At 42.2% G+C, this 27,156-nt stretch overlaps 1 protein-coding gene across 4 annotated transcripts in view; it reads left to right on the forward strand.

The window, feature by feature from the left end:
• Nucleotides 1–27,156, forward strand: part of RAB27B (RAB27B, member RAS oncogene family) — a 225,107-nt gene that overhangs the window by 55,935 nt on the left and 142,016 nt on the right. For 2 of the 4 annotated variants that reach the window (XM_073343574.1, XM_073343573.1), the window contains exon 2: nucleotides 17,531–17,638. The exons of the other annotated variants lie outside the window; for them this stretch is intronic. In XM_073343574.1, the coding sequence (XP_073199675.1) occupies nucleotides 17,637–17,638 (2 nt within the window). In that variant the 5' untranslated portion in view covers nucleotides 17,531–17,636. The remainder of the gene's footprint in view (nucleotides 1–17,530; nucleotides 17,639–27,156) is intronic. 4 annotated transcript variants of the gene reach the window in all.

The following is a 27,156-nucleotide window of genomic DNA, read 5'->3' on the forward strand; positions in this document are numbered from 1 at the left end:
AAGATTAAAAGGTGGCTTAGGGCTCAGAAATGCCTAGTGATAACCTTAATATAAAAACCTGGACAGATTTGATTAGGTAGATCTTCCCTAGGTGCTAGCATGTGTGACTGCATGTTCTTTTTTTCATCATATCTAATAACTGGACTCAGCCACACCCCAAAGGCAAATACAGTTAATCCCATTGACTAAGCATCTGAGGTGAGTTGAAACAAGACTAGCAAGGGGTTAGCAATTATGTAAACTATTGAAGAGTAAACATGCTAGAAATGGAAAATAATCAGTGCTGTGGAAAACAATAAGAGAGGGTTGTACAAGAAATATAAATTAACAGCCAGTTGCACACAGGGAGGCATACAAGCACACAGTGAAAGAATGTGAATAAAGATCAAGAAAGCTAATGTTACTAATAAACACTACACTAGCTGAGAAGACAAATAAAACCTGTTATAAATATGTATATGGAGGAAAAGTTAAATGAGAGAAGCTATAAAGACCTGAACTCTTATGGGAATATGAAGTATATTTGGTACTATTACATATAAGGAAGATATTGCTGTGAAAGAGAATTGTTGCTTTTCCTCAGAGCTCACCAGAGAGACCAAGGAAAAAAATGCTGGAAATGGAGATAAATGTTCAGGAGTGCAGAAAATGAAAAAAATAAAATACAGACATAGAAGATTCTTAAATAGGTGACAAATAATTAGAACAAATGAAAGCTCAGAAACCTTTAAGACTAGAAAGCCGAATCTCAGAATCCTTAAAGGGATTGCACCCAAAAGGGCCTGCACTCCTTACTCAGGTGGGGTTCCCCTTCAAGTCAATGGAGGAGGAGTACAGGATTGGGGCAGATAAAAAAAAAAAAAAGAACCAGTTGCTGAAAACCAGAGAGGTACCTAAAGACATTAGAGTAGATAAGATCACAGCTACATTTAAGGTACCAAGAAAGGAAAAATGAAAACTCTTTGATTCTGAATGCCATACTGGGAGTGACTGAAGTCATGGACTAGGGAAAGTTAGGAATAATTAGATATATGGAAATGTAATTAACATCCAGAAGGGACATAAAAAGGAGAGACAACAATGATGGTAAAAGGAGAGTTATATATGAAAAGACCTTTCTTGTGGAATTTTCAACTGAGTAGATTTTTCCTGTCAGAACTTCTTGTCTTAATCCTAAAATCAAACGTTAGAGATTAAAAGGATCCACAATATCAGGTCTTCTAATCTATCCCTCTACGAGTACAGGATTATACCCTGTGGTATATTTGGTATATTATATATATGGTATATTTTTCTAGTGCTTGACTAATCTACTTTTTAACTGTTATGCTTCTGCAGCAGCTGTAATATAAGTAAATTTTCTCTATATATTAGCTCTATACATATTCTAGGTTGTGATTTTTACAGTGAAACAACACAAAATAAGGATTCTTCAGGGAAATAATTGCTTTATAGCTGTTTTCCTCTTTTGTATGCTCTCTGGAAGTCAAATTCCATCCTTAGTTGTATCAATAACTCCTCTTGCAATCATGTACTGCAGTGATGGGCACATTTTAAATGCCTAGACAGATAGTCCCATGTGTGGTTGTCCTGAAACGTTTGCCATTTTTGCCTTAAATAGTTGAGGATACCGCAGTATTTAGGGTATCTCCCAGCACCCACTTGCCCCCCTCCCAAAAAATGAAAACAGCTAAAAACAGGTTTTGATTTTCTTGAATGTTTTCCTAATTAAGAATAATTTGGTGAATAATGTCTGAAAATAATTCTTGTTCATGAGATGCTTGTTACAAGTATTTGATATTTTAGATTCAAGTAAAATGGTCAAGTGGTGAGCTGATATTCAGTTTTTCTGCTAAACTGTGATCATTTTGTGACCTGATCCTCCCACTGTCTTGTCTTCCTGTTGAGTCCTGTCTGACACCTACACCAAATCATATGTCCAGCACCTAGAAAATGGGGTCTTGATCTGTGATTGGGGTTCCTAGACACTATTGTCATACAAATAATAATAAATAATAGGACACATAGGTTACATGGAATGTTTTTTGTTCCCTGATTGAATTAGAGTACCTCTTATGAGGCTTCTTGTGTAAATATGCATGCTTACAAATTAAGAATTATTTTTTCCCATGACTATTTTGCAAAATCTACTTGAATACTTGCCAAAGTCAAAGTGAATTATTTTAAAAATTGAATGAATATTCATAAAAATATTTGCAATATTCACTTCATTCTGTTCTGGACCCAATTTTTTTAAAAAGATTCCCCCCAACCCCTTAGAAATTCTTTGGTTTTGTTCTGATCTCGAATAAAAACAAATGTCAAAACTGTGGAATTTCGTGGGCAGTTAAAATTCCAGTTTCTGCACAATTCTAATAATTACTGGGTCTAAGTTGCTCACTGTTACACCCATGGAAGTTCAGGGAAGGAAGTGAATTTTCACAGGATTCAAGGGATGGTTGTCACATTGATTCAATGGGCTTTGGATCTGGCCATAAGTAAGAGCAGAATCTGTGCCATTCTGGTTAAATCATATTTTACAGAAAGTATCTGGCTAATATATTGTGCTTCCTTAATACTAGATCATAATTTAACATGGGACAGCACTTTCGTGGTGCCCAAAGGGTGGGTTAGTGGTGCTCAGAGAGTTACAATTTCCCTGCCAGTCTCCCTTCTGCCCTGGGGAGAGAGGGATTAAACTATGCCAGCTCTATACCTGGCACAGCATACTTCTGTAGATTTCACTGGCTCAACTACACTGCCTTTCCCCTCCCTTTCCCACACACCAGTGCATGCTGGTGAGGATGCAGCGGCTCTGCAGAGATTGCTTCCCTTCCTTCATTGTTAGGCTTTGTCTGCACTACGCGTGAAAGTTACGCAAAAAGTTAACGAAAGTTAAGCTACGCAATTTGAGTTACGTTAATTGTGCAACTCGAGTTGATGTAGCTTAGATCTACTTACTGTGGGCTCCATACTACACTAAGTCAACGGGACACACTCTCCTGTTGACTCCCCTCACTCTCCTTGTTCCAGTGGAGTACAGGCGTCGATGAGAGAGCGATCTGCTGTCTTCACTATACCTGCTAAATCAACCACTGGCCGCCGCTTCCTGCAGCTCCCATTGGCCAGGAACGGTGAACCGTAGCCACTGGGAGCTGCAGGCAGCCGTGCCCGCGGACGGTCAATATAAACAAACTGTCTCGCAGACTGCCAGAGGATTACCCCGATGGGCCACGTGTGTACAGGGTGCGGGGTTTTATGCTATTCTATATGTGCTTTACATTGGACACCTCATATAGCCTTGTATAACCATGTAGTTTTTTATTTTTGTTTTGCTTAGAAAGCCTTTCTTTGATTAGCTTAAACTATGAAGCTTGCCATCACAGTTTAAATGCCTCATCAACATTTCTGTGCTTTTTAATTGAATCAGAAGATGTAGGACATAAACTAAACAGCAGGTTTTAAATAATTAAGTTGCTACTAATCCTGAAGAAATGTCAGAAAATCCCCAAGTAATGTCATATTATATCTGCTTTCTTGTGGACCAGGTTGTGATGGGTTCGGTCATAGGGACCCCCTTGGGGCTGCCACCTGATGTGCTGAGACTACCTCTGAGCCCGTTTTCCCTGCCAGCTTGGGACTTCAGTACCCTGTCTTGTTGAGCCAGACACGCTAGTCTGCTGTAAACACAGACCCAGGTCTGAACCACATTCCCCAGAAGCTGCAGACTTAACTGAAAACAGCTTAAGAAGTGCTCCTGTCTCTAGCACCCAGATACCCAGTTCCCAATGGGATCCAAACCCCAAATAAATCCATTTTACTCTGTAAAAAGCTTATACAGCGTAAACTCATAAATTGTCTCCCCTCTATATCACTGATAGAGAGAGATGCACCGCTGTCTGCTCCCCCAGGTATTAATCATTTACTCTGGGTTTATTAATAAACAAAAGTGATTTCATTAAGTATAAAAAGTAGGATTTAAGTGGTTTCAAGTAATAACAGCCAGAACAAAGTAAGTCACCAAGCAAAATAAAGAAAAACACGCAAGTCTAAGCCTAATACATTAAGAAACTGATTACAGGTAATATCTCACCCTCAGAGATTGTCCAATAAGCTTCTTTTACAGACTAGACTCCTTCCTACTCTGGGCCCAATCCTTTCCTCTGACTCAGTCTTTGTTAGATCCAGCAGACATCTCAGGTGGTAAGCAGGGGTTTTCTCATGATTGGCTGCCCCTTTTGTCCTGCTCCACCCCTTTTATAGTTTTGGAACAAGGCAGGAATCTTTTGTCTCTCTGGGTCCCCAACCCTCCTTCTAAATGGAAAAGTACCAGATTTAAGATGGATTTCATTATCTGATGACATGGTCACATGTCATTATAAGACCCCTAGTCTCCATTCCCCATGGGCTGAACCACACATACACAAGAAGGTTTTCAAGTAACTAAGGCCATTTACAACTGATTGTTTCTGGAGCACCCTTAATGGCCTCCACTTAATATGTTTACATCAGTGATACAAGTTTATATCTTATTCTCCTAACTCCAGATAAAGAAATAATACATGCAAACAAATAGGATGAACACACTTAGTAGATTACAAACTTTCTAATGACACCATACAAGGGGTATTTAGTGTAAAGCATATTCCAGTTATGTCATATTCATAAGCATATTTCCATAAAGCATATGGAGTGCAACCTCACACCAAGTATACCTAGATCATCCCTGACAGATGATTGTCTAACCTGTTCTAAAAAACCTATGGTTCTTCTTCAAGAGATGTCCCTGTGGGTGCTCCATCCAGGTGTTGGTGCATCCCTGCACCTTCACTTGGAGATTTTTACAGCAGTACTCGTACTGGCCATGCACGCGCAGAGTCTGCCTCCCCGCTCTGAGTGTACCTTAATAGTACGCATGCGCAACCGGTCTCCTCAGTTCCTTCTCTACCATCCCCCGCCTGAGACGGAGCTCAGCAGACTCATTGGAGACTGTCTCTCCTTTTGTTACAATTACCTTTCTAGTTAGTTAGTTTGTTACCAGCAGTACCTAGTTACCATTTTCTATCTTTTTTTTCTCTCCTAAAACAAACAAATACTTTTTCTTCATTCCTGTCAGCAGCAGCTGCTTCCAACATGCCTGGCTCCCCAGGCTTTAAGCGCTGCTCTACCTGTAAGGATGCCATCCCTCTGTCAGATGGCCATTCAAAGTGCATAAAATGTTTGGGGAAGTCCCACATCCCCCCAAAATGTGCCCACTGCAGCAAACTTAAATCTAGGGCATGGAAGGACAGGGAACTGAGGCTAAAACTGCTTCTCCTTCAAAAATCATTAGGGTCAGCTTCAGATCCGGGTGCCGACTCCGGCTCCGCTGCATGCCACAGCCCCCTGCCTCGAGGGACAAAAAAACTACAAAAAATTGGCACCTTCTCTCACCCGCAAAGGGAACTTCGCGGGAGAAGACTTCCTCAGGCAGATCGACAGCCTCCCTCCCGGTGTTTCCCCAGCTGAGCACTTTTGACACGCCAGGCTCCTCTAGTGCTGCGCGAAACCTGCCTGCGGCTGCGGCAGGACTGTGAAGCTCCGGTGCCAAGGCTTCAGGCTTCCAGTTGCCTGCCTCTCATATGGCACTGTTCGGCACCACGACGGAAGCAGTGCCGACACATGCTGACATGCCTGACACCCCCGCAGGCTGTTGTTGCTTTCCCAGCACCAGCACCGACACCCGCTGAGCTGGCCGGCAGTGAAACAATGCTTGGGACACCGGTGAAGAGAAATTTTTCTTCACAGCAGATTCCTCTTGCACAGCCCTCACCTCACAGGAGTTCCAGCACTGCAATTTACAGAGTCAAGGGACCTGCTGGTATCACCTATCCTGTAGTCACCCCTACTTCTCTCCAAATGCTCAGTCAGGGTCTGGACAGTCTTCCTCCAGTGATGAGGAAGCTGGACTGCAGGGGGAATTTTCCCCATATAAAATCTCCCATCCTCAGACCCCGATCAATAGAGGTCATAGAAAAATTACTCACAGGATCCTGCCCAGTGGTGTGTAAACTCCTGGATAGCACCACCCATGCCCTTCCCTCCACAGTGGCAATATTGGGCCCCATGGGCATCTTATCTTTGAGACCACACTCACTATATCACCTCAACCAGGCGCGAGACCTGTCCGGCACCACCAACTGATGAACTGCCACTGACGTAAGGCACCAGGCAGCACCATCACAACTGCAGGATCGGTCACGACCTGCCTCAAACCCAGCAGACACAGTTGTTATGCCTGATGAAGCCTGAGTTCAATCCCTGAGTGGGCCATTTAGGGATCTGGAGCAAAAATTGGGGATTGGTCCTGCTTTGAGTAGGGGGTTGGACTAGATGACCTCCTGAGGTCCCTTCCAACCCTGATATTCTATGATACCTCTGTTTTTGCTCATCCAATCACCAAGTGTTTTCTCAAAGGACTCCAATCCCTATACCCAGACATTAAGCCTCCTACCCCTCCGTGGGACCTTCACTTAGTTATATCCTGCTTCACTCAACAGTCATTCGAGCCCCTAGCAACTTGCTCCCTCTTACACCTCTCTATGAAAACAGCATTCCTGGTGGCAGTCACCTCCGCCAGACAGGCAGGAGAAATAGCAGCTCTCATGGCAGACGCATCGCATACACTATTTTTTAAGGACAAGGTTACCCTCCAATTACACCCCAAATTCCTTCCAAAAGTGCATTTGTCATTCCACATCAATGAGCCAATACACCTATCAACTTTCTTTCCTAAACCACATGCAAACTCTTTTGAATCCACAAGCATATGTTAGACATACGCAGGGCTTTGTCCTTCCATTTGGATAGAACCAAGCCCTTTAGAAACTCTTCTAGACTCTTTGTCTCCATCATGGAGCGTTCCAAAGGATCACCTATTTCTACCCAGAGACTTTCAAACTGGATTTCTCAGTGTATCCAACTGTGCTATCAGATAAAGAAAGTGACGCCTCCAACCGGCATCATAACTCACTCCACTAGATCTCTGGCTACCTCCGTGGCTTTTCTACACAAAGTTCCCCTGGCTGACATCTGTAAAGCGGCCACTTGGTCTTCTGAACACACATTTGTTAAGCACTATGCCCTTACTCAAGGACCTCTCTCTGATACATGATCCACTATGACCCCCAGATCCCTTTCTGCAGTACTCCTTCCTAGGCAGTCATTTCCCATTTTGTATTGTGTGCAACTGATTGTTCCTTCCTAATTGGAATACTTTGCATTTCTCCTTATTGAATTTCATCCTGTTTACTTCAGACCATTTCTCCAGTTTGTCCAGATCATTTTGAATTTTAATCTTATTGTGACTGGGGTCCCAATGGGGGTCAGGGATGTCATTCAATTAGGGTGAACTGCAAAGAATGGGGCAGACAATCCCCATAAAGCTGGTGGATATTCCACTATTTAGATTTACCAAGCCAGCATAAAACAGCTGCTTTATTACCTTACAGGTTACTCAGAAGTCCAAACAATACAGTTCCCTTAAAGTGATCCAACCTCAGGCCTCCATCCAGGTACCTATGTCAAATATGGTGAAAATTTCTGTAAATCTTATTTCATCATATAAAAGAAAAGGATCTACCCATCCCAAAGGATCAGACAAATTACCTCCCAGGTTATTGAATATTCCAAATCTTACTCAAATACATGTGTCATAAATATAAAGGGAAGGGTAAACCCCTTTGAAATCCCTCCTGGCCAGGGGAAAGCTCCTCTCACCTGTAAAGGGTTAAGAAGCTAAAGGTAACCTCGCTGGCACCTGACCAAAATGACCAATGAGGAGACAAGATACTTTCAAAAGCTGGGAGGAGGGAGAGGAACAAAGGGTCTGTGTCTGTCTGTAGTCGTCTTTGCCAGGGACAGAACAGGAATGGAGTCTTAGAACTTTTAGTAAGTAATCTAGTTAGGTATGTGTTAGATTATGATTTCTTTAAATGGCTGAGAAAAGAATTGTGCTGAATAGAATAACTATTTCTGTCTGTGTATCTTTTTTGTAACTTAAGGTTTTGCCTAGAGGGGTTCTCTATGTTTTTGAATCTAATTACCCTGTAAGATATCTACCATCCTGATTTTACAGGGGGGATTTCTTTATTTCTATTTACTTCTATTTTTTATTAAAAGTCTTCTTGTAAAACACTGAATGCTTTTTCATTGTTCTCAGATCCAAGGGTTTGGGTCTGTGGTCACCTATGCAAATTGGTGAGGCTTTTTATCCAACATTTCCCAGGAAAGGGGGGGTGCAAGTGTTGGGAGGATTGTTCATTGTTCTTAAGATCCAAGGGTCTGGGTCTGTAGTCACCTAGGCAAATTGGTGAGGCTTTTTACCAAACCTTGTCCAGGAAGTGGGGTGCAAGGTTTTGGGAAGTATTTTGGGGGGAAGGACGCGTCCAAACAGCTCTTCCCAAGTAACCAGTATTAGTTTGGTGGTGGTAGCGGCCAGTCCAAGGATAACGGGTGTAATATTTTGTACCTTGGGGAAGTTTTTTGACCTAAGCTGGTAAAGATAAGCTTAGGAGGTTTTTCATGCAGGTCCCCACATCTGTTCCCTAGAGTTCAGAGTGGGGGAGGAACCTTGACAACATGCTACCTCCAATTCTTAATAGCTAAACTAAATTTTATTAAAAAATAAAAGAGAGCGAGAGTATGGTTAAAAGTTCAGTATACATATCAACATGAGTTCAATTAATTTAGGTGCAGATTCATAGCAGAGATAGTGAGCTTTGTAGTTATAAGGAGTTCTTTTAGAAATAGTTCATAGTCCAATGTCCAAATATCATATTCAGGGCGTACCAGCATAAGTGGGACCTCAGTCTTGCGACTGAAACTTCCCCTGATGAAGCCTAAGCAGATCAGAGATAACAGAATCAGAACACAAGGATCTTTTATATAATTTCATGTCTTTTGACAAGTTGGGAGTTCAAAAGGTAATTAGCATGACTTTGAAGGAGGTCCATCACCAGTACTTAGCTATAGAATCAGCATAAGGCAATTTGCTTGTTCCTTCACCATTCACAGGTTATTTGCTATACATTTCAAAGAGAGATGAATACAGAGATATCTCATGTTTACAATTTATTTAAATGATAGCATGTTCTTTTGACCTCTGAATTATCAGAATACAGCATAGACAGGGACTGTTTGATTACATTGCTGATCCTATTCATACATATGTAAATACATAAACACAAACGTTATCTCCCCACATGTCTTTTGAGCGTTATTTATTTTGCAGGATGTTTAACCCTTTCTAGCCATGCGTCACACCTATCTTCTAAAGCACTTGCAATCCCTCCCAGCTTGGTATTGTCTGCAAACTTGATATGAGTACTCTCTATGCCATTATCTATTATCATTGATGAAGATATGGAACCGAACCGGACACAGAACTAATCCCTGTGGGAGCGCACTCGATGTGCCCTTCCAGTTTGACTGTGAACCACTGATAACTCCTCTCTGAGAAGGGTTTTCCAACCAGTTACGCACGCACCTTATAGAAGCTCCATCTAGGTTGCATTTCCCTAGTTTGTTTATGAGCAGGTCATGCCAGACAGTATCAAAAGCCTCACTAAAGTCAAGATATACCACATCTACTGCTTTCCCCCAGCCACAAGGATTGTTACCCTGTCAAAGAAAGCTATTAGGTTGATTTGACACAATTTGTTCTTGACAAATCCATGATGACTGTTACTTATCACCTTATTAAAAAGAACAGGATTACTTGTGGCACCTTAGAGACTAACAAATTTATTAGAGCATAAGCTTTCATGCTCTACAGCTCACTTCATCAGATGCATAGAATGGAACATGTAGTAAAATATAGATATAGATATAGATATATACACACACAGATAAGTTGGAAGTTACCATACAAACTGTGAGAGGCTAATTGTATGGTAACTTCCAACTTATCTGTATGTATATGTCTATATATATCTTACTATATGTTCCATTCTATGCATCCGATGAAGTGAGCTGTAGCTCACGAAAGCTTATGCTCTCATGAATTTGTAAGTCTCTAAGGTGCCACAAGTACTCCTGTTCTTTTTGCGGATACAGACTAACGCGGCTGCTACTCTGAAACTTATCACCTTATTATCTTCTAGGGGTTTGCAAATTGATTGCTTAATTATTTGCTCCATTATCTCTTTCTGGGTACTGAAGTTAAGATGACTGGTCTGTAATTCCCAGGGTGTCCTTATTCCCCCTCTTCTAGATTGGCGCTATATTTTCCCTTTTCCAGTCCCATGGAATCTCTCTTGTCTTCCATGACTTTTCAAAGATACTCACTAATGGCTCAGATTTCTCCTCAGTCAACTCCTTGAGTATTCTAGGATGTATTTCATCATGCCCTGGTGACTTGAAGACATCTATCTTGACTAAGAAATTTTTAACTTGTTCTTTCCCTATTTTAGCCTCTGATCCTACCTCATTTTCACTGACATTCACTGTGTTAGACGTCCAATCACTACTAACTTTTTTGGTGAAAACTAAAACAAAAAAGTCATATAGCACTTCTGCCATTTCCACATTTTCTGTTATTGTTTCCCCCATCCCCGCCCCACTGAGTAATGGGCCTGTGCTTCGTCTTCCTCTTGTATTTGTAGAATTTTTTCTTTTACCCTTTATGTCTCCAGCTAATTTAATCTCGTTTTGTGCCGTGGCCTTTCTAATTTTCTCCCTACATACTTGGATTATTTGTTTATATTCATCCTTTGTAATTTGACCTAGTTTCCACTTTTTGTAGGATTCCTTTTTGAGTTTCAGATCATTTAAGATCTCCTGGCTAAGCCAGGGTGGTCTCTTGCCATACTTCCTATCTTTCCTACATAGTGAGATAGTTTGCTCTTGTGCCCTTAATAATGTCTCTTTGAAAAACTGCCAACTCTCTTGAACAGTTTTCCCCTTTAGACTTAGATCATGGGATCTTACCTACCAGCTCCAGGTAACAGAAGTTATTGGGCTCAGTAATGGGGAAACTAGATGAAATTCTATGGCCTGTGTTATATGGGAAGTCATAGAATCATAGAATATCAGGATTGGAAGGGACCTCAGGAGGTCATCTAGTCCAACCCCCTGCTCAAAGCAGGGCCAATCCCTGACTAAATCATCCCAGCCAGAGCTTTGTCAAGCCTGACCTTAAAAAACTTCTAGGGAAGGAGATTCCACCACCTCCCTAGGTAACGCATTCCAGTGTTTCACCACCCTCGTAGTGAAAAAGTTTTTCCTAATATCCAACCTAAATCTCCCCCACTGCAACTTGACACCATTACTCCTTGTTCTGTCATCTGCTACCACTGAGAACAGTCTAGAGCCATCCTCTTTGGAACCCCCTTTCAGGTAGTTGAAAGCAGCTATCAAATCCCCCCTCATTCTTCAGAAGAGAAGATTAAACTTCCTCAGTTCCCTCAGCCTCTCCTCATAAGTCATGTGTTCCCAGTCCCCTAATCATTTTTGTTGCCCTCCGCTGGACTCTTTCCAATTTTTCCACATCCTTCTTGTAGTGTGGGGCCCAAAACTGAACACAGTACTCCAGATGAGGCCTCACCAATGTCGAATAGAGGGGAATGATCACGTCCCTCGATCTGCTGGCAATGCCCCTACTTATACATCCCAAAATGCCATTGGCCTTCTTGGCAACAAGGGCACACTGTTGACTCATATCCAGCTTCTCATCCACTGTCACCCCTAGGTCCTTTTCTGCAGAACTGCTGACTAGCCATTCGGTCCCAAGTCTGTAGCTGTGCATTGGGTTCTTCCGTCCTAAGTGCAGGACCCTGCGCTTATGCTTGTTGAACCTCATCAGATTTCTTTTGGCCCAATCCTCCAATTTGTCTAGGTCCCTCTGTATCCTATCCCTCCCCTCCAGCGTATCTACCACTTCTCCCAGTTTAGTGTAATCTGCAAACTTGCTGAGGGTGCAATCCACCCCATCCTCCAGATCATTTATGAAGATATTGAACAAAACCGGCCCCAGGACCAACCCTTGGGGACTCCACTTGATACCAGCTGCCAACTAGACATGGAGCTATTGATCACTACCCGTTGAGCCCGACAATCTAGCCAGCTTTCTATCCACCTTATAGTCCATTCATCCAGCCCATACTTCTTTAACTTGCTGGCAAGAATACTGTGGGAGACCGTGTCAAAAGCTTTGCTAAAGTCAAGGAACAACACGTCCACTGCTTTCTTTAATCCACAGAGCCAGTTATCTCGTCATAGAGGGCAATTAGATTAGTCAGGCATGACTTGCCCTTGGTGAATCTATGCTGTCTGTTCCTGATCACTTTCCTCTCCTCTAAGTGCTTCAGAATTGATTCCTTGAGGACCGGCTCCGTGATTTTTCCAGGGACTGAGGTGAGGCTGACTGGCCTATAGTTCCCAGGATCCTCCTTCTTCTCTTTTTTAAAGATGGGCACTACATTAGCCTTTTTCCAGTCATCTGGGACCTCCCCCAATCGCCATGAGTTTTCAAAGATAATGGCCAATGGCTCTGCAATCACATCCGCCAACTCCTTTAGCACTCTCGGATGCAACGCATCCAGCCCCATGGACTTGTGCTCGTCCAGCTTTTCTAAATAGTCCCGAACCACTTCTTTCTCCACAGAGGGCTGGTCACCTCCTCCCCATGCTGTGCTGCCCAGTGCAGTAGTCTGGGAGCTGACCTTGTTCGTGAAGACAGAGGCAAAAAAAGCATTTGAGTACATTAGCTTTTTCCACATCCTCTGTCATGGGGTTGCCTCCCTCATTCAGTAAGTGGCCCACACTTCCCTTAACTTTCTGCTTGTTGCTAACATACCTAAAGAAACCCTTCTTGTTACTCTTAACATCTCTTGCTAGCTGCAACTCCAGGTGTGATTTGGCCTTCCTGATTTCACTCCTGCAAGCCTGAGCAATATTTTTATACTCATCCCTGGTCATTTGTACAATCTTCCACTTCTTGTAAGCTTCTTTTTTGTATTTAAGAGCAGCAAGGATTTCACTGTTAAGCCAAATCAGACTAGATGATTTACTAGTGGCCCCTTCTGGCCTTAATATATGTGAGACTATAAATTTAACCATTTACACCTATGCAAATGGATTCAAAATAAATGTTAGATACTATCATTCTGATTAGGTAGCCTTGGAAGCTCATTTTGAACTGGTGTAAATGACTAGATGAGGTGTAAGGCCATGGAGAAGCTGGTCCAAAGTAAACATATTTGCCAATAAAATAAAAGGAGACTGCTTAATTTTTATTCCTATATAGTACAAGAGTACGTTATTTCACTTAAAAATCAGTGTAGCACTTGGCATCAAATCAGATTACATTATCATGTAATTTTAATTAGCAAAGTACACTAGAAAGGTCTCACTGAGTTCCCCACACCCTATAACTTACTTTAAAATACCTTTTGGGTTTGGAATTTTTTAAAAATTACTTTTCAATCCTTTCATCTGACAAATACAGAGAGGTTATTTTAGGCTGTATTTAACTCAGCGACATCCCTTTTCAAAAGGAAAGAATGAAAATGTTATTTTTGAGTAAATTCCCATCAATTAAAGGAAAGATGCTGTCACAGTATATTTAATTATAACTGGAATTGAGAACCTTTCCATCTGCTCAACATGTTGACATTTTGCTTGTAGTTAAAATTATCTTTAAACTATCCCACTGCCCGCTACGTATGTAGTCACTCTGATGAGAAGAAATAGAAGAGTGTATCTTTTTGTTCCCTTTAATGGAGCTGTGTGAAAAGCTTCTCATTCAAGTGGTACTCTCAAAGGCCAGTTACAAGGGGTTCATGGAAAGGCAGGGGAAGAGAGGGAGGGAATCATTTTCTTTGTGTGGTTTTGCCAGTTTGTCCCAGGTAGAAGGCGCTTTTCATCAGCAAATAGTGCTCTTCATTTCTGGTTTATGGAGGAAAACCTAGTTCCTAGTGCTGAACCTGAGCATTCTTACTCAGCAGCGGCATTCTCAACAGAGCAATTAGAGAAGGAAACCTTTCCCTAAGGCCGTGCAGTAGTCACTGTAATCCTAATATGTTGCCACACTGGGTATGTCTACACAGCTGCTGGAGTGGGTCTCACAGCCCAGGCAGACTCGCTCGCACTAGCAGGGCCTGGGCTAGTGCACTAAAAATAGCTTTGAGAGTCATGCTTGGGTGGGAGCTCAGGCTCTGAAGCCCTTTCCCCTCCCTAGGCTTCAGGGCTGGCCTTTGGAGGGTGGGCTGCACGCAGGGTTTGGATTCCCACCTGACGTGCTGCTCGCGGAGGCGGCAGGGCAGGAAGGCAAGCAGCAGCGTGGGGGCGGGGGAGAGACCCGAGCTGCAGGGGGCAGTTGGATGACCAGGCATGGGAGCCAGGTGACTCCTCTGGAGCAGGGGGACCCCTCCTCTGCCCTGCTCCAGGTGTGCAGCTGCTGTTGTTCCTGTCCCCTGCCCCGGCTGTTCGTCCCTGGAGTCGCCCCTGGCCACTCCGGATCGGGAGCGTCCTCCTGTCTGCTCTGTTGGGCAGGAAGCTGATGGCGGGGTGTGCCCCGCCCCCTCACCTGTGCCCCTGATTTCCACTGAGCTGGGGTGATGGGACAGGGGGAATCTGTGTGTGCTCCTGCCTCTCTGGGTCTGGAGCTGCTGGCAGCTGCTTGTGTCTAAACAAGCCCAGTTCCAGCTCCTGACCCTGAGTGCTTTCTTAAAGAGACAGTGTACTCACTCACTCGGGCACACACACACTCCCCTCAACGCACACACACACACGCCTTCACACAGTGCCCCCAACACACACTCCAGGGCTCCCTGCATCCAGGTCACTTCCCCACCTGGGCTGTGCTGTGGCATCAGGAGCTGCTGCTGTCCTGCCCTCCCTATACACAGCCTGCAGGGAAAGTGACCTAGATGCAGGAAGCCCTGACATTGCTCCTTGCCTCCCCCTCACAGCCCCCTAGGGCTGCCCGGGGCGGAGGAGCCGCAGTCCAGTGCAGGAGCGAGCAGCAATACCAGCTGCTTTGTGCATCCAGGTCAGTTTCCCCACGTGGGTGCAGGAGGGGGATGCAAGGGTTAGGGGCAAAGGGGGCACAGTGCAGGGGTTAGGGGGGAAGGGAGGTTGGGGAGCCTGGGGAGCCCATGGGGGCCAGGGGCACTGGGGGGTGCCACACCCACAGGGGCCAGGGGCACCAAAATGCAAGTTCACCCATTTTCTCTAAGGCCGGCCCTGCTAAGCTTGAGGACCCAAGTTGCAGCCTGAGCCAGAACATCCACATTGCTATTTTTAGCACACTAGCACAAGCCCCGCTAACACAAGTCAGTCCACCTGGGCTGCCAGATTCGTTCCCAGCAGCTGCGTGGACGTACCCAGAGGTTCGAAAGCGGGTGGACCTACTGAATCTCTGGAGACAAGGTCATTCACTGGCTAATGTGCTTACTACTGTATTCTACCTGGTGGCCCCTCTACTGCTGAAATGTTGAAATCTCTCACCATTTAGTGACTGGCCTACAGAGGAGGTAAGCTTCCTACTGATTCCATTAGTTCTTGGGGAAGGGAGGAGAGTTTGTTGACCCCATAGATCCCAGCAATTCTTGGTTTGTTTTTTGTTTGTTTTTCAAATGAAAGCTAGCTTTGCCTTTAGTGATGAGACTGAGTGACATTGCAAATGTTATTAAGAACAAAGAAATACTTCCCCATATTGAGTATATTTTAGTGCTACCTTTTAGTTCATCAGCCTAAACAGGAAGTGGAAAGATATAAAGGCCTGTTATACAGGTTAAAGGGGAAAGAGTTGCCTTGATTACCACATAGGAAAATGTGGAGACATTGGTTATTCATCTCTCTGCTTCAGAAAGCTTACATGGGAGGCATAAAAAAGCTATTTCAGTAAATGGCCATACTGCTAAGGGCTGTGCACAATGCACTGTTTGCAATGCACAACTGTAATTTTATTGGCCAAGAAATTTATGAACAATATTTCAAATTCTCATGTGTCTGTAGAAGGCATTTTCAACATTAACTGTACACATATACGGTTATATTTTTTTATAAGCAATGCCCAAAACACACCTCTAGTCCTCACCAAGTTTATTTCAAAATATTGCTATATGGAAACAGGTTTTTAGATTGCACGTAGTAGGCATCCATGAAACAGAAACTAAGACACCACATAACCTTATTTTAACTTTCTGAAGTCTTAAAAGAGAAAGTTTTTTCCTCTTTTCTTCTGTCTGTTGCAAGGGGCCTATTATAAATATGGAGCATTGCATGTGTATACACACAACTGGATAAACAAATAATAGGTTTTGTCCCTGTGTGTCTCATGCAATGTTTAGAAAATCCTCCTAGCAGAAATTCACAGCAGGTTTCAATATTTCTTCACAAGGAAGGAAATAACCGGTACCAGAGTTGAGACTGTTTAGCTTTTCTCTCTCTTAGGAGGAGGTATAGCAATTAGCCCCTTGAAATAGGAAATCAGCAGGAGCTTCTGATGTATTGACACTAAAGTATCATAATAGATCTTTAGACAAGCCCCTGAAAACTGCATAATTCCTTGCTGGGGAGAGCATTGTCCAGAGCTGCATGCTGTCCTTTTTTAATAGAAATAAAAAATGGAGATGAGCCATTTCCAGGATCTGAGGGTCTATGGTTGCATGCATATGTAAACAAAACAGTAATGACTTCACTCACTACATGTGTGAAACAGGGCTCGGAGGTACAGAACTTTCAATTTTCCATTCCAAAAAAAAAAAAAAAAAAGGTCCTCTAGCCAGTGAATTGTTGAAATAAGCCCAGCTATACTATGGTAATGGATGACTGCATGTAAAGCTGGAGGTAGACCCTACAATGTGAAAAGAATATGAAAGTAGAAATCACCTAACAGCCTTTGGATATGGCCATTTTGCATATTATGCATGCATTTCAATGCACCTCCAAAAACTCCAGATGACTGTATGCCAGCTTTTCGTAGAATAAATGGGGAGTACATTTTGCTCTTTTCCAATCTAAACTGTATAGAAGCCCCACGGCATATGGCATACCACAGAAATACTGAAGATGAGAAGCTTAATAAAAAAAACTTTTACTATTAATTTTCTATCATTAGAAATTATTAATAAATAGGAGCTTTATAGCATTTTGGAAACAGCAGAAGAGAGTCCTTAGAAAATAGGGCAATGCTACATGCACAGCCTTGAATATTTTATGCAGCAACCATAAATTATTGCTTAGAAGTTGGACATAGCACAAGAAAATAGAAAAATTACACTTTTGGTTTGCAAAAAGAAAAGGAGTACTTGTGGCACCTTAGAGACTAACCAATTTATTAGAGCATAAGCTTTCGTGAGCTACAGCTCACTTCCTCAGATTTCTGGCACGTCAGAGTCTGTTTGCTTCATAATGGCATGTTTTAATACTAACTGATTACTTATTCTGATTAATATCAAATCTCCTATCTGAGGAAAATAAATAACCAGAAAAAAGGTACATTAAGACTGACAAGTTGCTTTTTAACATTTAACTCTTTTTGCAGTCCTAGAACTCTGAAGAAGTAACCTGCTATTTACTGCACCCTTCTGATATTCAATGACCCAGAAGAAATGACACCACAGTAGCAGTGTTTATTACATACCACAAAAATGTAATGTTGGCAATGTCATCTTCTATGCTCTACTAGCTAGATATTCTATGCATGGATGATTTGATGCTCTTGCTTTAACGGGAAGGGGGCATGAAGAAGCAGTGTCAGATTAGAGGATAGAGCCAGAAACTGGGGAACTAGGAAGCTGCTCGGCTTCCATGTGGGTCACTGCTCTGCATGCTAAATAGAATAAGACATGAGAGGCTATGAAATATTAAATTTGAATAAGCATGTTTATTATACTTTAGCATCTATGACTGTTTTGCATTAATTTGCATATGTCTCCATGTAAGTTTTTTCTGTGCATATATTATTTGCTAGATGTTTCTAAATAATATATTAAAAGATATGACCTATTCATTAACTATATTGAGTAAAGTTATTATAAATAAATAAATGTGGTCCCTAATTCTAGCTCACTGAAGCCAGTGGAAAGACGGACTTCAATAGGCTTTGGATCAGGCCCCCTAGTAAGAAGGATAATATAACAAGCCTAAACAAATGCCTTGCTCCTTTGCATGTGGGCTCCGGGCTACCTTTTTAAAAGGCCTCAAGCTGGCCTCCTCTTTTGCAGGTACATATCGTAATGTTCTAAATAAATTTATTGTTACTCCTTTTATTTATTGTTACCGCTTTTGACTCGAGCAGTTATCCAGTGTTCGGGACATGCATGTTGTTTCTGCTAGGAGGATAAACTGATGATGGAGTCATGCAATCCTCTTTATTTAAAGAGTGTACACAAAGTCCTGTTTCCCTGAACACAATAGGAATCCAACAGCAAGAGACAGTTCTTTTGCTCACAGTTCCAAGCCTCTTTTTCAGTCAGCACTCTACACAAAGCTCCTTCTTTGTTTGTTCTCAGTTTTATGCTACAAGTGCTTCTCTGGCAGTCTGTTGGGCTTCCTTGATGCCTTCTCTGTGTACTTCTGTGGTATGTCTGCTGTTTTTTTCTTTCACAGAAACACAACTGCCATCAAATCAATCCCCTGCCCCCATGTTTGTTACCAGAAAACCGCTGGAAAACCCCTTGCACAGCATGGCAAAGACTTGCATGCAGTCTAGTCCTTGGGTGGTGGTTTTCCATTGTTTCAGCTATCACTAAACAAAGGGTCATTGAATTGTTCCCTCATTTAGCCTGATCGGACTATCACATCCAACAGCTTCAATGAGATGATGTGATTGCTCACCATCCCCCCGCCCCCCTTTCCCCAGTATAACAGTAGTGGAGTGATCAAGCTTTGGAGTTGCAGGTCTGAGGAAACTCAGACTTTATATGATGTATAACTTTCACATACATTACATTTATTGTATTACATTGTGTTGGCAAAGGCAACTTCAACTTCAAATTAATGACTGTTTTCTTTATCAATGATAACATAATAACAGTGCTACTAGTATTTTACACTTTAATTTTACATCGGTGAAATTGGCTGATTTCTTTATCACTTTGCTGGCTGCTTTTGCACTTTTTTATCCTTCGGTATATAGAATCTGATCCAGAATCCATCGAAGTCAGTGGAAAGATTCCCATTGGCTGCAGTAGCTCTGGTCAGGTCTTTATACAACTTGGTTTCCAGATTTGGAAGTATTGTACGAAAATGGTTTGTGCATGTGTGTATTTAATTACTTAAAGGAAATTCATTCTCATTGGTTAGTATCGAAAACTAAGATATACCTTGTTCAAGCAATCAGCCAATTGTTTGGCTTGAATAAATTCCAGTTATTCAGATAGGGCCCAGTATGAGCAGGCACAATGCTAAGTGTAACATCTAAGTAGCTGGAGAACTATGCTGTGCAGTAACAGCAGTGTTTAGGGCAGGCTTCCCTGCAAGGAGTGGATTTTGAACATGAGATTAACAAAAAAATGCTGTCGCTGAGCTATTTTAGAGCTAGATTAATGTGCATATTAAATATACATTCTATTGCTACTGTGGGGCCTTCTTGACTATTTGTGTGTAACTGGCTGGAAATTTGTGCAAAACCAAGAAAGGTCATAAAATAAAGCCCGTCCTCCTTTGTATGTCCTTGGGTTCCTCCCACCCAAACAGGTCAAGAAAAAATTTTGGCTCTCAGATGACTTTCAGCCAAACAAAACAGGCTTACAAAATGGAGAAACCTGTTAATGCGGGTTGGTGCATCCCTAAGAGACGGTAAAGTTCATTCTTATCAGCATCCCATGGTAGATTTGCTTAGCTGAGATAGTATTCTATTGAGTTATGCTACCAGGAATGAAGGTTTTTCAAATAATTTTTTAATTAACATCTTCTTTAAATGTAAGCTCTTGAGCAGGGACTGTATCTTCATATGTGTTTGTACAGCTCCTGGTGGAGGCCTGTAGGTGCAATGGCAAAATAAATACTAACTAGTGATAATGAGGGCCACATATTTTAAATAGATGGGCCTCAGCCCTCTGAAACTGCACCCATAATTTTGTGAACATGTAATATACATACTGTTATTTGCACCTGTAGTTTTGCAAATACTAATCTTTTTAGGTGCATATAATAAAATTCAGATGTTTAATTTCCTCAGATGGATAAATGTCCCATTTCTATGACACACACAGGTGATTAGAGAAACAAGGTGAGTAAGGTAATATCTTTCACTGGACCAACTTCTGTACGGGACCAACTTCAAGCTTGTGTCTTTCACCAGCAGAAGTTGGTTGAATAAGAGATGTTACCTCACCCACCTTGTGTCTCTAATATCCTGGGACTGACATGGCTACAACTAAACCGTACACACAGGTGATTGCATTAAGACCATTACGGGCACAGCTATTTGCAGATGAAACATTAGATTTTGTTTTCAAAATCTATCCTGTAATCTAGGATCCCTGTTCTCCCCAAAAGTGGAAATAACTCTTGTAAGGGTGTGGCATTTCTCTTCTTGTGCCTAGGGTAAGGGAGGAGAGTAGGTTGTGCCTTCCATCACTGTAGAAGCAGCTCAGAGTTCTACCTTCAAGAGCACAGATTCCCTGAGAGCCCCTCCCCTGCATTGCCGCTCCTCCTTCCCCACCTGCTTGGTTCCCTCTGTAAATGCACTCAGGAGTTGTTTCCAGAGCACAAAGCGGGAAGTAACATATATTGCAGTATCTCATGCTGTTTCGTCCTGTTGGTTTTGGGATGGAGATCTGGTGTAGACTTCATTAGCTCCACTTCTGACTCGTGAAGGGGCTCCATGGGAAGGGAGAGGAGGAAGCCTGCCCTGGAAATGGCACTCTGCATCTCCATGTCTCCTCAGCAGGAACTCTTGGGGGTAAGCTCCTTCAGCTCAAAGAAACAGGAGAGATAGTAACAAAGGAATGCAATAAAAATGTAAATAAGTGAAAAAGCAGGCATGAATTTAGTTTTTTAACGTTAGGTACATTACAGACAGTGAGAGTAGAATAACAGAGGGCATATCCATAATAATACAGTAGTTTTTTTGAAATAGTTTGTTTTACTCCTGTAATAGAGAAAGAGATACTGTATATTGCCAAATCTCATTATATTTATCACGAATCTCCATGATATTTTGTGTTTTTTCTTAAAGCCCCAGCTCCTTCAGTCATGTGATTTCTTTTTCTTTTTTAAGTTTCTAGCCCTCATGGCTGCAGAGACAATTTTGAAAATGTAAACTCTAAAGGCTCAAAAAACAAGGCAATAAAAAGAATCCCACAATTATTATTTTTTTTAAATCTCATGATTTTTGAGCCAATGTAATGACGATGTTAAGAGAGCCCTCCTCATGATAATTAGAAAGCTTCGTATTGGCAATGCTGACTACAGACCTTATGTCAGAATATAGCATTCACAGTCAAGCTGGCAGGCCATATCGAATGGAGTCCCGCAGGAGACCCTTGGTCTGGTTCTGATCAATATCTTCATCAATGAGTTTGATGATGGCATAGAGAGTACCATAGGCGCCGACTCCATGGGTGCTTCGGGGCTGGAGCACCCATGGAAAAAAATTAGTGGGTGGTTGGCACCAGCGGAGGAGGCATTCCTTGATGCAGGAGACGCTGGTGGGGAGGGGGCACGCTCAGGGTAAGAGGCGCAACTAGGTGGGAAGAGGCAGGGCAGGGGTGGAGCAGGGGCGGGAAGAGGTGGGGCAGGGATGGAGGCATGGGGGAAGAGATAGGGTGGGGGCGGGGCCCAGTGCGGAGCGGGAGTTGAGCACTCCCTGGGGCCCAGAGAAAGATGATGCCTGTGGAGAGTACGCTTATAAAGTTTGCTGATGATACCAAGCTGGGAGGAGTTGCAAGTGCTCTGGAGGATACGATTAAAATGCAAAATGATCTGGACAAACTGTAGAAATTGTCTGAAGAAAATGGGATGAAATTCTATACGGAGAAATTCAAAGCACTTTACTTAGGAAGGAACAATCAATTGCACACTTACAAAATGGGAAAGGACTGCCTAGGAAGGAGTACTGCAGAAAAGGATCTGGGGATTATAGTGGACCACAAGTTAAATATGAGTCAACAGTATAACACTGTTGCAAAAAACGTGAACATAATTCCAGAATGTATTAGCAGGAGTAAGCAAGACATAAGAAATAATTATGTCTTATGTTGTAAGCAAGACATAAGAAATAATTCTGCTCAACTCCATGCTCATAAGGCCTCAATTGGAGTATTGTGTCCAGTCTTGGGCATCAAATCTCAGGAACAATGTGGACAAATTGGAGAAAGTCCAGAGGAGAACAACACAAATAATGAAAGATCTAGAAAACATGACCTATGAGGAAAGATTGAAAAAATTGGGTTTGTTTAGTCTAAAGAAGAGAAGACTGAGAGGGGACATGATATCAGTTTTCAAGTACATAAAAATTTGTTACAACAAGGAGGACAAAAAATTGTTCTTGTTAACCCTTGAGGGTAGGAGAAGAAGCAATGGGCTTAAATTGCAGCAAGGGCGGTTTAGGTTGGACATTAGGAAAAACTTCCTAACTGTCAGGGTGGTTAAGCACTGGAATTAAATTGCCTAGGGAGGTTGTGGAATCTCTGTCATTGGCGGTTTTGAAGAACAGGTTAGACAAATACCAGTTAGGAATAGTCTAGTTATTACATAGTCCAGCCTTGAGTGCAAGGGATTGGATTAGGTGACCTCTTGAGGTCCCTTCCAGTCCTCCACTTTTGTGATTCTATATACACATAGACCAGGGATCGGCAACCTATGGAACGCAGCCCCTCAGGGAAATCTGCTGGTGGGCCGGGACAGTTTGTTTACCTGCAGCGTCCGCAGGTTCGGCCACTCGCAGCTCCCACTGGCCGCGGTTCGCCATTCCAGGGCAATGGGGGCCGCAGGAAGCGGCGGCCAGCACATCCCTCGGCCCGTGCCGCTTCCTGCAGCCCCCATTGGTCTGGAATCACCATACAACACTGTCCATTTCCGTTATAGGTCATCTCTATAGGAGATTTCCACTTAGTTAATTGCACTGGGCAAGCCACTGGTGGTGTGGCTTTCAGCTGAGATTGCTATTCATTTTCTTCTGTGTGTTATTGTGGTATTGTTACCTCAAACACATTACACCTACAGATGGACTGATGCCTTTTTTTGGAGCAACAGGCAATCTGCAGGGCTTTCTACATTTGTGTTTCTTAATAATCGACCACTAGTAGAGGTACCATCAGTCGCTCTCAATAGATGTTATCTTACAGGTGACCTACTGAATGGGGAGCTTCCAGCTGATTAAACACATCCTTATTTGGATCGAATATGAATAAGGACACTGTGAATAAGACACCCCAGGAATTTAATAAGTTGCCAAAAATAATTAAATAACATGAGTCATAGTTAGGATGCGCAATCAAAGATCCCAAATCGCTAACTGCAACATATATATTATGGATATTAGGAAACACTATTTCACTAGGAAGGTGATGAAGCACTGGAATGGGTTACCTAGGGAGGTGGTGGAATCTCCATCCTTAGAGGTTTTTAAGGCCCAGCTTGACAAAGCTCTGGCTGGGATGATTTAGTTGGTGTTGGTCCTACTTTGAGCAGGGGATTGGACTAGATAACTTCCTCTGGTCTCTTCTAAACCTAATCGTCTATGATTCTATAGTTTTTGACATTTTTGTTAAACATTTAGCTCTCTCTTTTGCATGTCTCTCAATACATTTTGGACAATACCAATTTAAAGTTGCTCATGCTTAAAAAAACCTGGAACCTTCCCCAGTTCGAAAAATTGTGAAGGGCTAGTGATGGTTTCTAACAATTCAGAACAAATGATTTCCTTCCCCATATACTGATTCCTTTCTTGTGTATTAACTCTATTGGTTAATTTTAGTTTGTTTCATTAAGTAACTGTGCTATTTCATGAATACTATAAATTGTAAACCTCTCTTCAGTTGCTAAACCTTGTATTCCTTGCGATAGTGGATTACTCACCTTACTGGCTTCTTTCTGAAGATAAGAACAATGTGGGGAGGGGTTGAATCATAAGTGCCCGATTCAGAGTCTTTTCCAACATTAAATTCACAGAAGTAAATGAAAAGACATCAATGGGCTTTGGATCAGGCCCGAAGTGCTTTGAAAGTGCTGGATGTCGTAACCATGATGTCATTACAGTAGCAATTACGTGTTGACTATGAAAACATTACAAATTTTACATAATCTTAAAAAGCCAGACCTAACTTATGGAAGGAGGGGGCTGAAGATGATGACAATATTTTCACTGCCCAGCACTGATGTCAACAGAGAATACTCTTGAAGAATAGTGCTGCTGGCAGTCAAGCATCTAACACTAACTATTAAATGTAACGACAATGTACTGCCACAGTGTTAAATCCTTAAACAGTGCAAAGATTATTTTAATTATATTTTTCTTCATTTTTACAGGGTCTCTTTCAACCTAAATATCTACATTCTCTAGACTGTACAGTCTCACCAAAGGGAAACCTGAGGAAAGTAACAACTATATAAGTCTGGGGGTTTAATGAACTACAGTCAACACAAATTAGCTATTAATCATGTGGAACTTGTGAATGCTCAGCTCCCCTTAGGACCAATGAACAATTCAAACCTTGAATGCCTCTCAATCTTGCCGTGGGTTTATATGACACATTCTCCTACACTATGGCACAGTATGCCAGAAAATGTAGGGGCAAGAAAGCCTTTTCTCATGGCTGTTCTTTCCGAAAGGTTTAACTTGGTGTTTGTTATTCAGATTAACCATATTCTCTTCAGACTTGTTCTTCAGGTCAGTCATAACCATGGGAATTATTTTTTAACCTGCAATATTTTTTTAACCTTTTAACTGGAGCTAAGAAAATTTCATCTTAAATATGATGCCTGATTCCTGTTTTCAAGAATGATATTGAAGGTCTGCTTTTCAAATCTTGAGAAGACCAGGGTGAATGGAAAATATACATATATAGTTGTTACCATGACTGCACCTTCAAATGCAGGTGTCAGTTGCCATTGAAATACTAGGACTTCAAAATCAGGATTTTATTTGTGTGTGTGTGAGTGAGAGAGTGAATGCTCATTAAAAATGCCCTAAGACTGTAAGGGCCACATTCCCCATCCTACTCCTTCAGAATTGCCTCTTCATAAATAGTCCTACTGATTTTAGTAGGACTACCTGTGGCACAAATACACCTCTCAACATGATTAAATGGTAGCAGAATTCATTCCTAAGACCTTAGAACAAGAATTTTTATACACAAATATAAGACAAAATTAGTAACCACTGGCATTCAGTGTATCTTACATATTGTTATATATGGGCAGTCACTGTATTTTATTATACTGTGGTCTGCATACATAATCAGTTGCAATAACTGACTTCAAATACTTGGCAAATACACAGGGTTATCTCAGTATCTGTAATATTCCCAATACTTCCTTTCACTTACCAAAAGGTATATTGCAGATTCTGAGGAGACTTTTGTAGTTATCTAAAGCTACTACTGCCTTTAGATAACTAAGTGATTGACACAAGAATCTTAAAATTTGGTACACTCAATTAATTAATTAATTAATGGGCCTCTGGGAGGAGAAAAGAATCCCAAAGTGAAACCTGACATTTCCATCAAAAATCAGCAAAAGGTCGTGTCATTTTTACAAGATTTCATCCATTCAAGTGCCCTTACATGAGTCATTTTTTGTCCTTGTTAATGTTACCCATAAAAATAATTTACATTGACAAAACTATTTAAAAATCTTCTGTTAGTGATCATGTTGGATAAAAGTGTATTAATTTGGTGAAAATAAGGTCATTTCAGGACACCAGTTCTATTTATCGGATTTCAGCCAAGAACGTTTCCATAAATAAATGCATTCGGTAGCCGATTACAAAAATTGCATTAATGTCAACGTTACATGTCGAGCTGGTTTGAAAGATTCCATTGAAAGACTTTTCAACAAAAGCTGGAAAAACAGTTTAATAAAATAATTGAAAATGGTTTTCTCATATTTTAAACCAGCTCAATTTACAGGCTGCCGTCTGCAGGTCAGTGTATGAATGTCAGGAGCCTGGTGTTGAATTCAAGCCCACCAGATCATCAGGTAGCATCTTTAGCTACTGCACCATGGTGGTGGACTGAGCTGCTGCTCCTGACCAACAGCCTTAGTGCTAAATGCCTGTAGACCCACAGCAGCCATACCCCAAGCTCCTGATTGGATGGAGAAGCAGCACTCTGATTGGGTATCTGGACTATATAAAAACCCCAACAGGACACAGAAGCTATCTGAGTAACTTACCCTTGTCTGCTGGTTGCTGCCTAGACTGATCCTGCCACCTCGCCCAAGCTTGCCGCCCTAACCTGCTGACATGGCCCTTTGGAATGGATCTTCTGGCCACTAACCCCTGCGAAAACTCTGACAATTACCCTGGACTGCCTGTGATCCTGATTGACTTCCCAACACTTGACTACTGCTCTGGACTTCCCCCTAGCCTGCCTGAGCCACCAGGCATTATAGTTTGCTCTTTGGCAGTTGTGTGTTGCCCTAGGATGTATTTGATTGTGGGCAGTGTTGGCCAGTTGACAGTCTTACAAGGCAAAGTAAGGATGGGCACTAGGGGGTGCCATTAGTGAAGGATGTGGAAACCATAGAGAGAGGCAGGACAGGGCAGGAACTACTAGGGGATGGAAAGAAATCAATGGGTAGATTGAGTCGTCAGGCAGAGCTACGAATAGGGGGCAGTGCATAGCTTCACTATGTGAGGACACGTACTACAGGGTACATCTACATTAGTGACTGTACACATGTCCATGCATGTGGTTGTGCAATAACCCCCCTATTGTCCACATCTAAATCCAGGCAGAATGTGTGTGAAGTTGAGTACGGGGTGACTAAGGTAGCACCCCTGAGGGGTTACGGGTAAATACACACCTCAGCTCTGTAGCACAGCCCTGTACTCATGCTATTGTGCAGTGTGGATATGGGCATAGAGATACTCTGCTGAGGAACAACTCATCCGGAGTTTGCCTTTTCCATTAATGGGGGGAGCATGCCATGTCAGTCCTTTACAAGATGCTGCATACTTGCCTCATTTGCCTCCAGACTCTTTTCTGGATGGGGCAT

This window comes from Lepidochelys kempii, chromosome 5, assembly GCF_965140265.1.
Source record: "Lepidochelys kempii isolate rLepKem1 chromosome 5, rLepKem1.hap2, whole genome shotgun sequence".
In the NCBI taxonomy this organism is placed as follows: Eukaryota; Metazoa; Chordata; order Testudines; family Cheloniidae; genus Lepidochelys; species Lepidochelys kempii.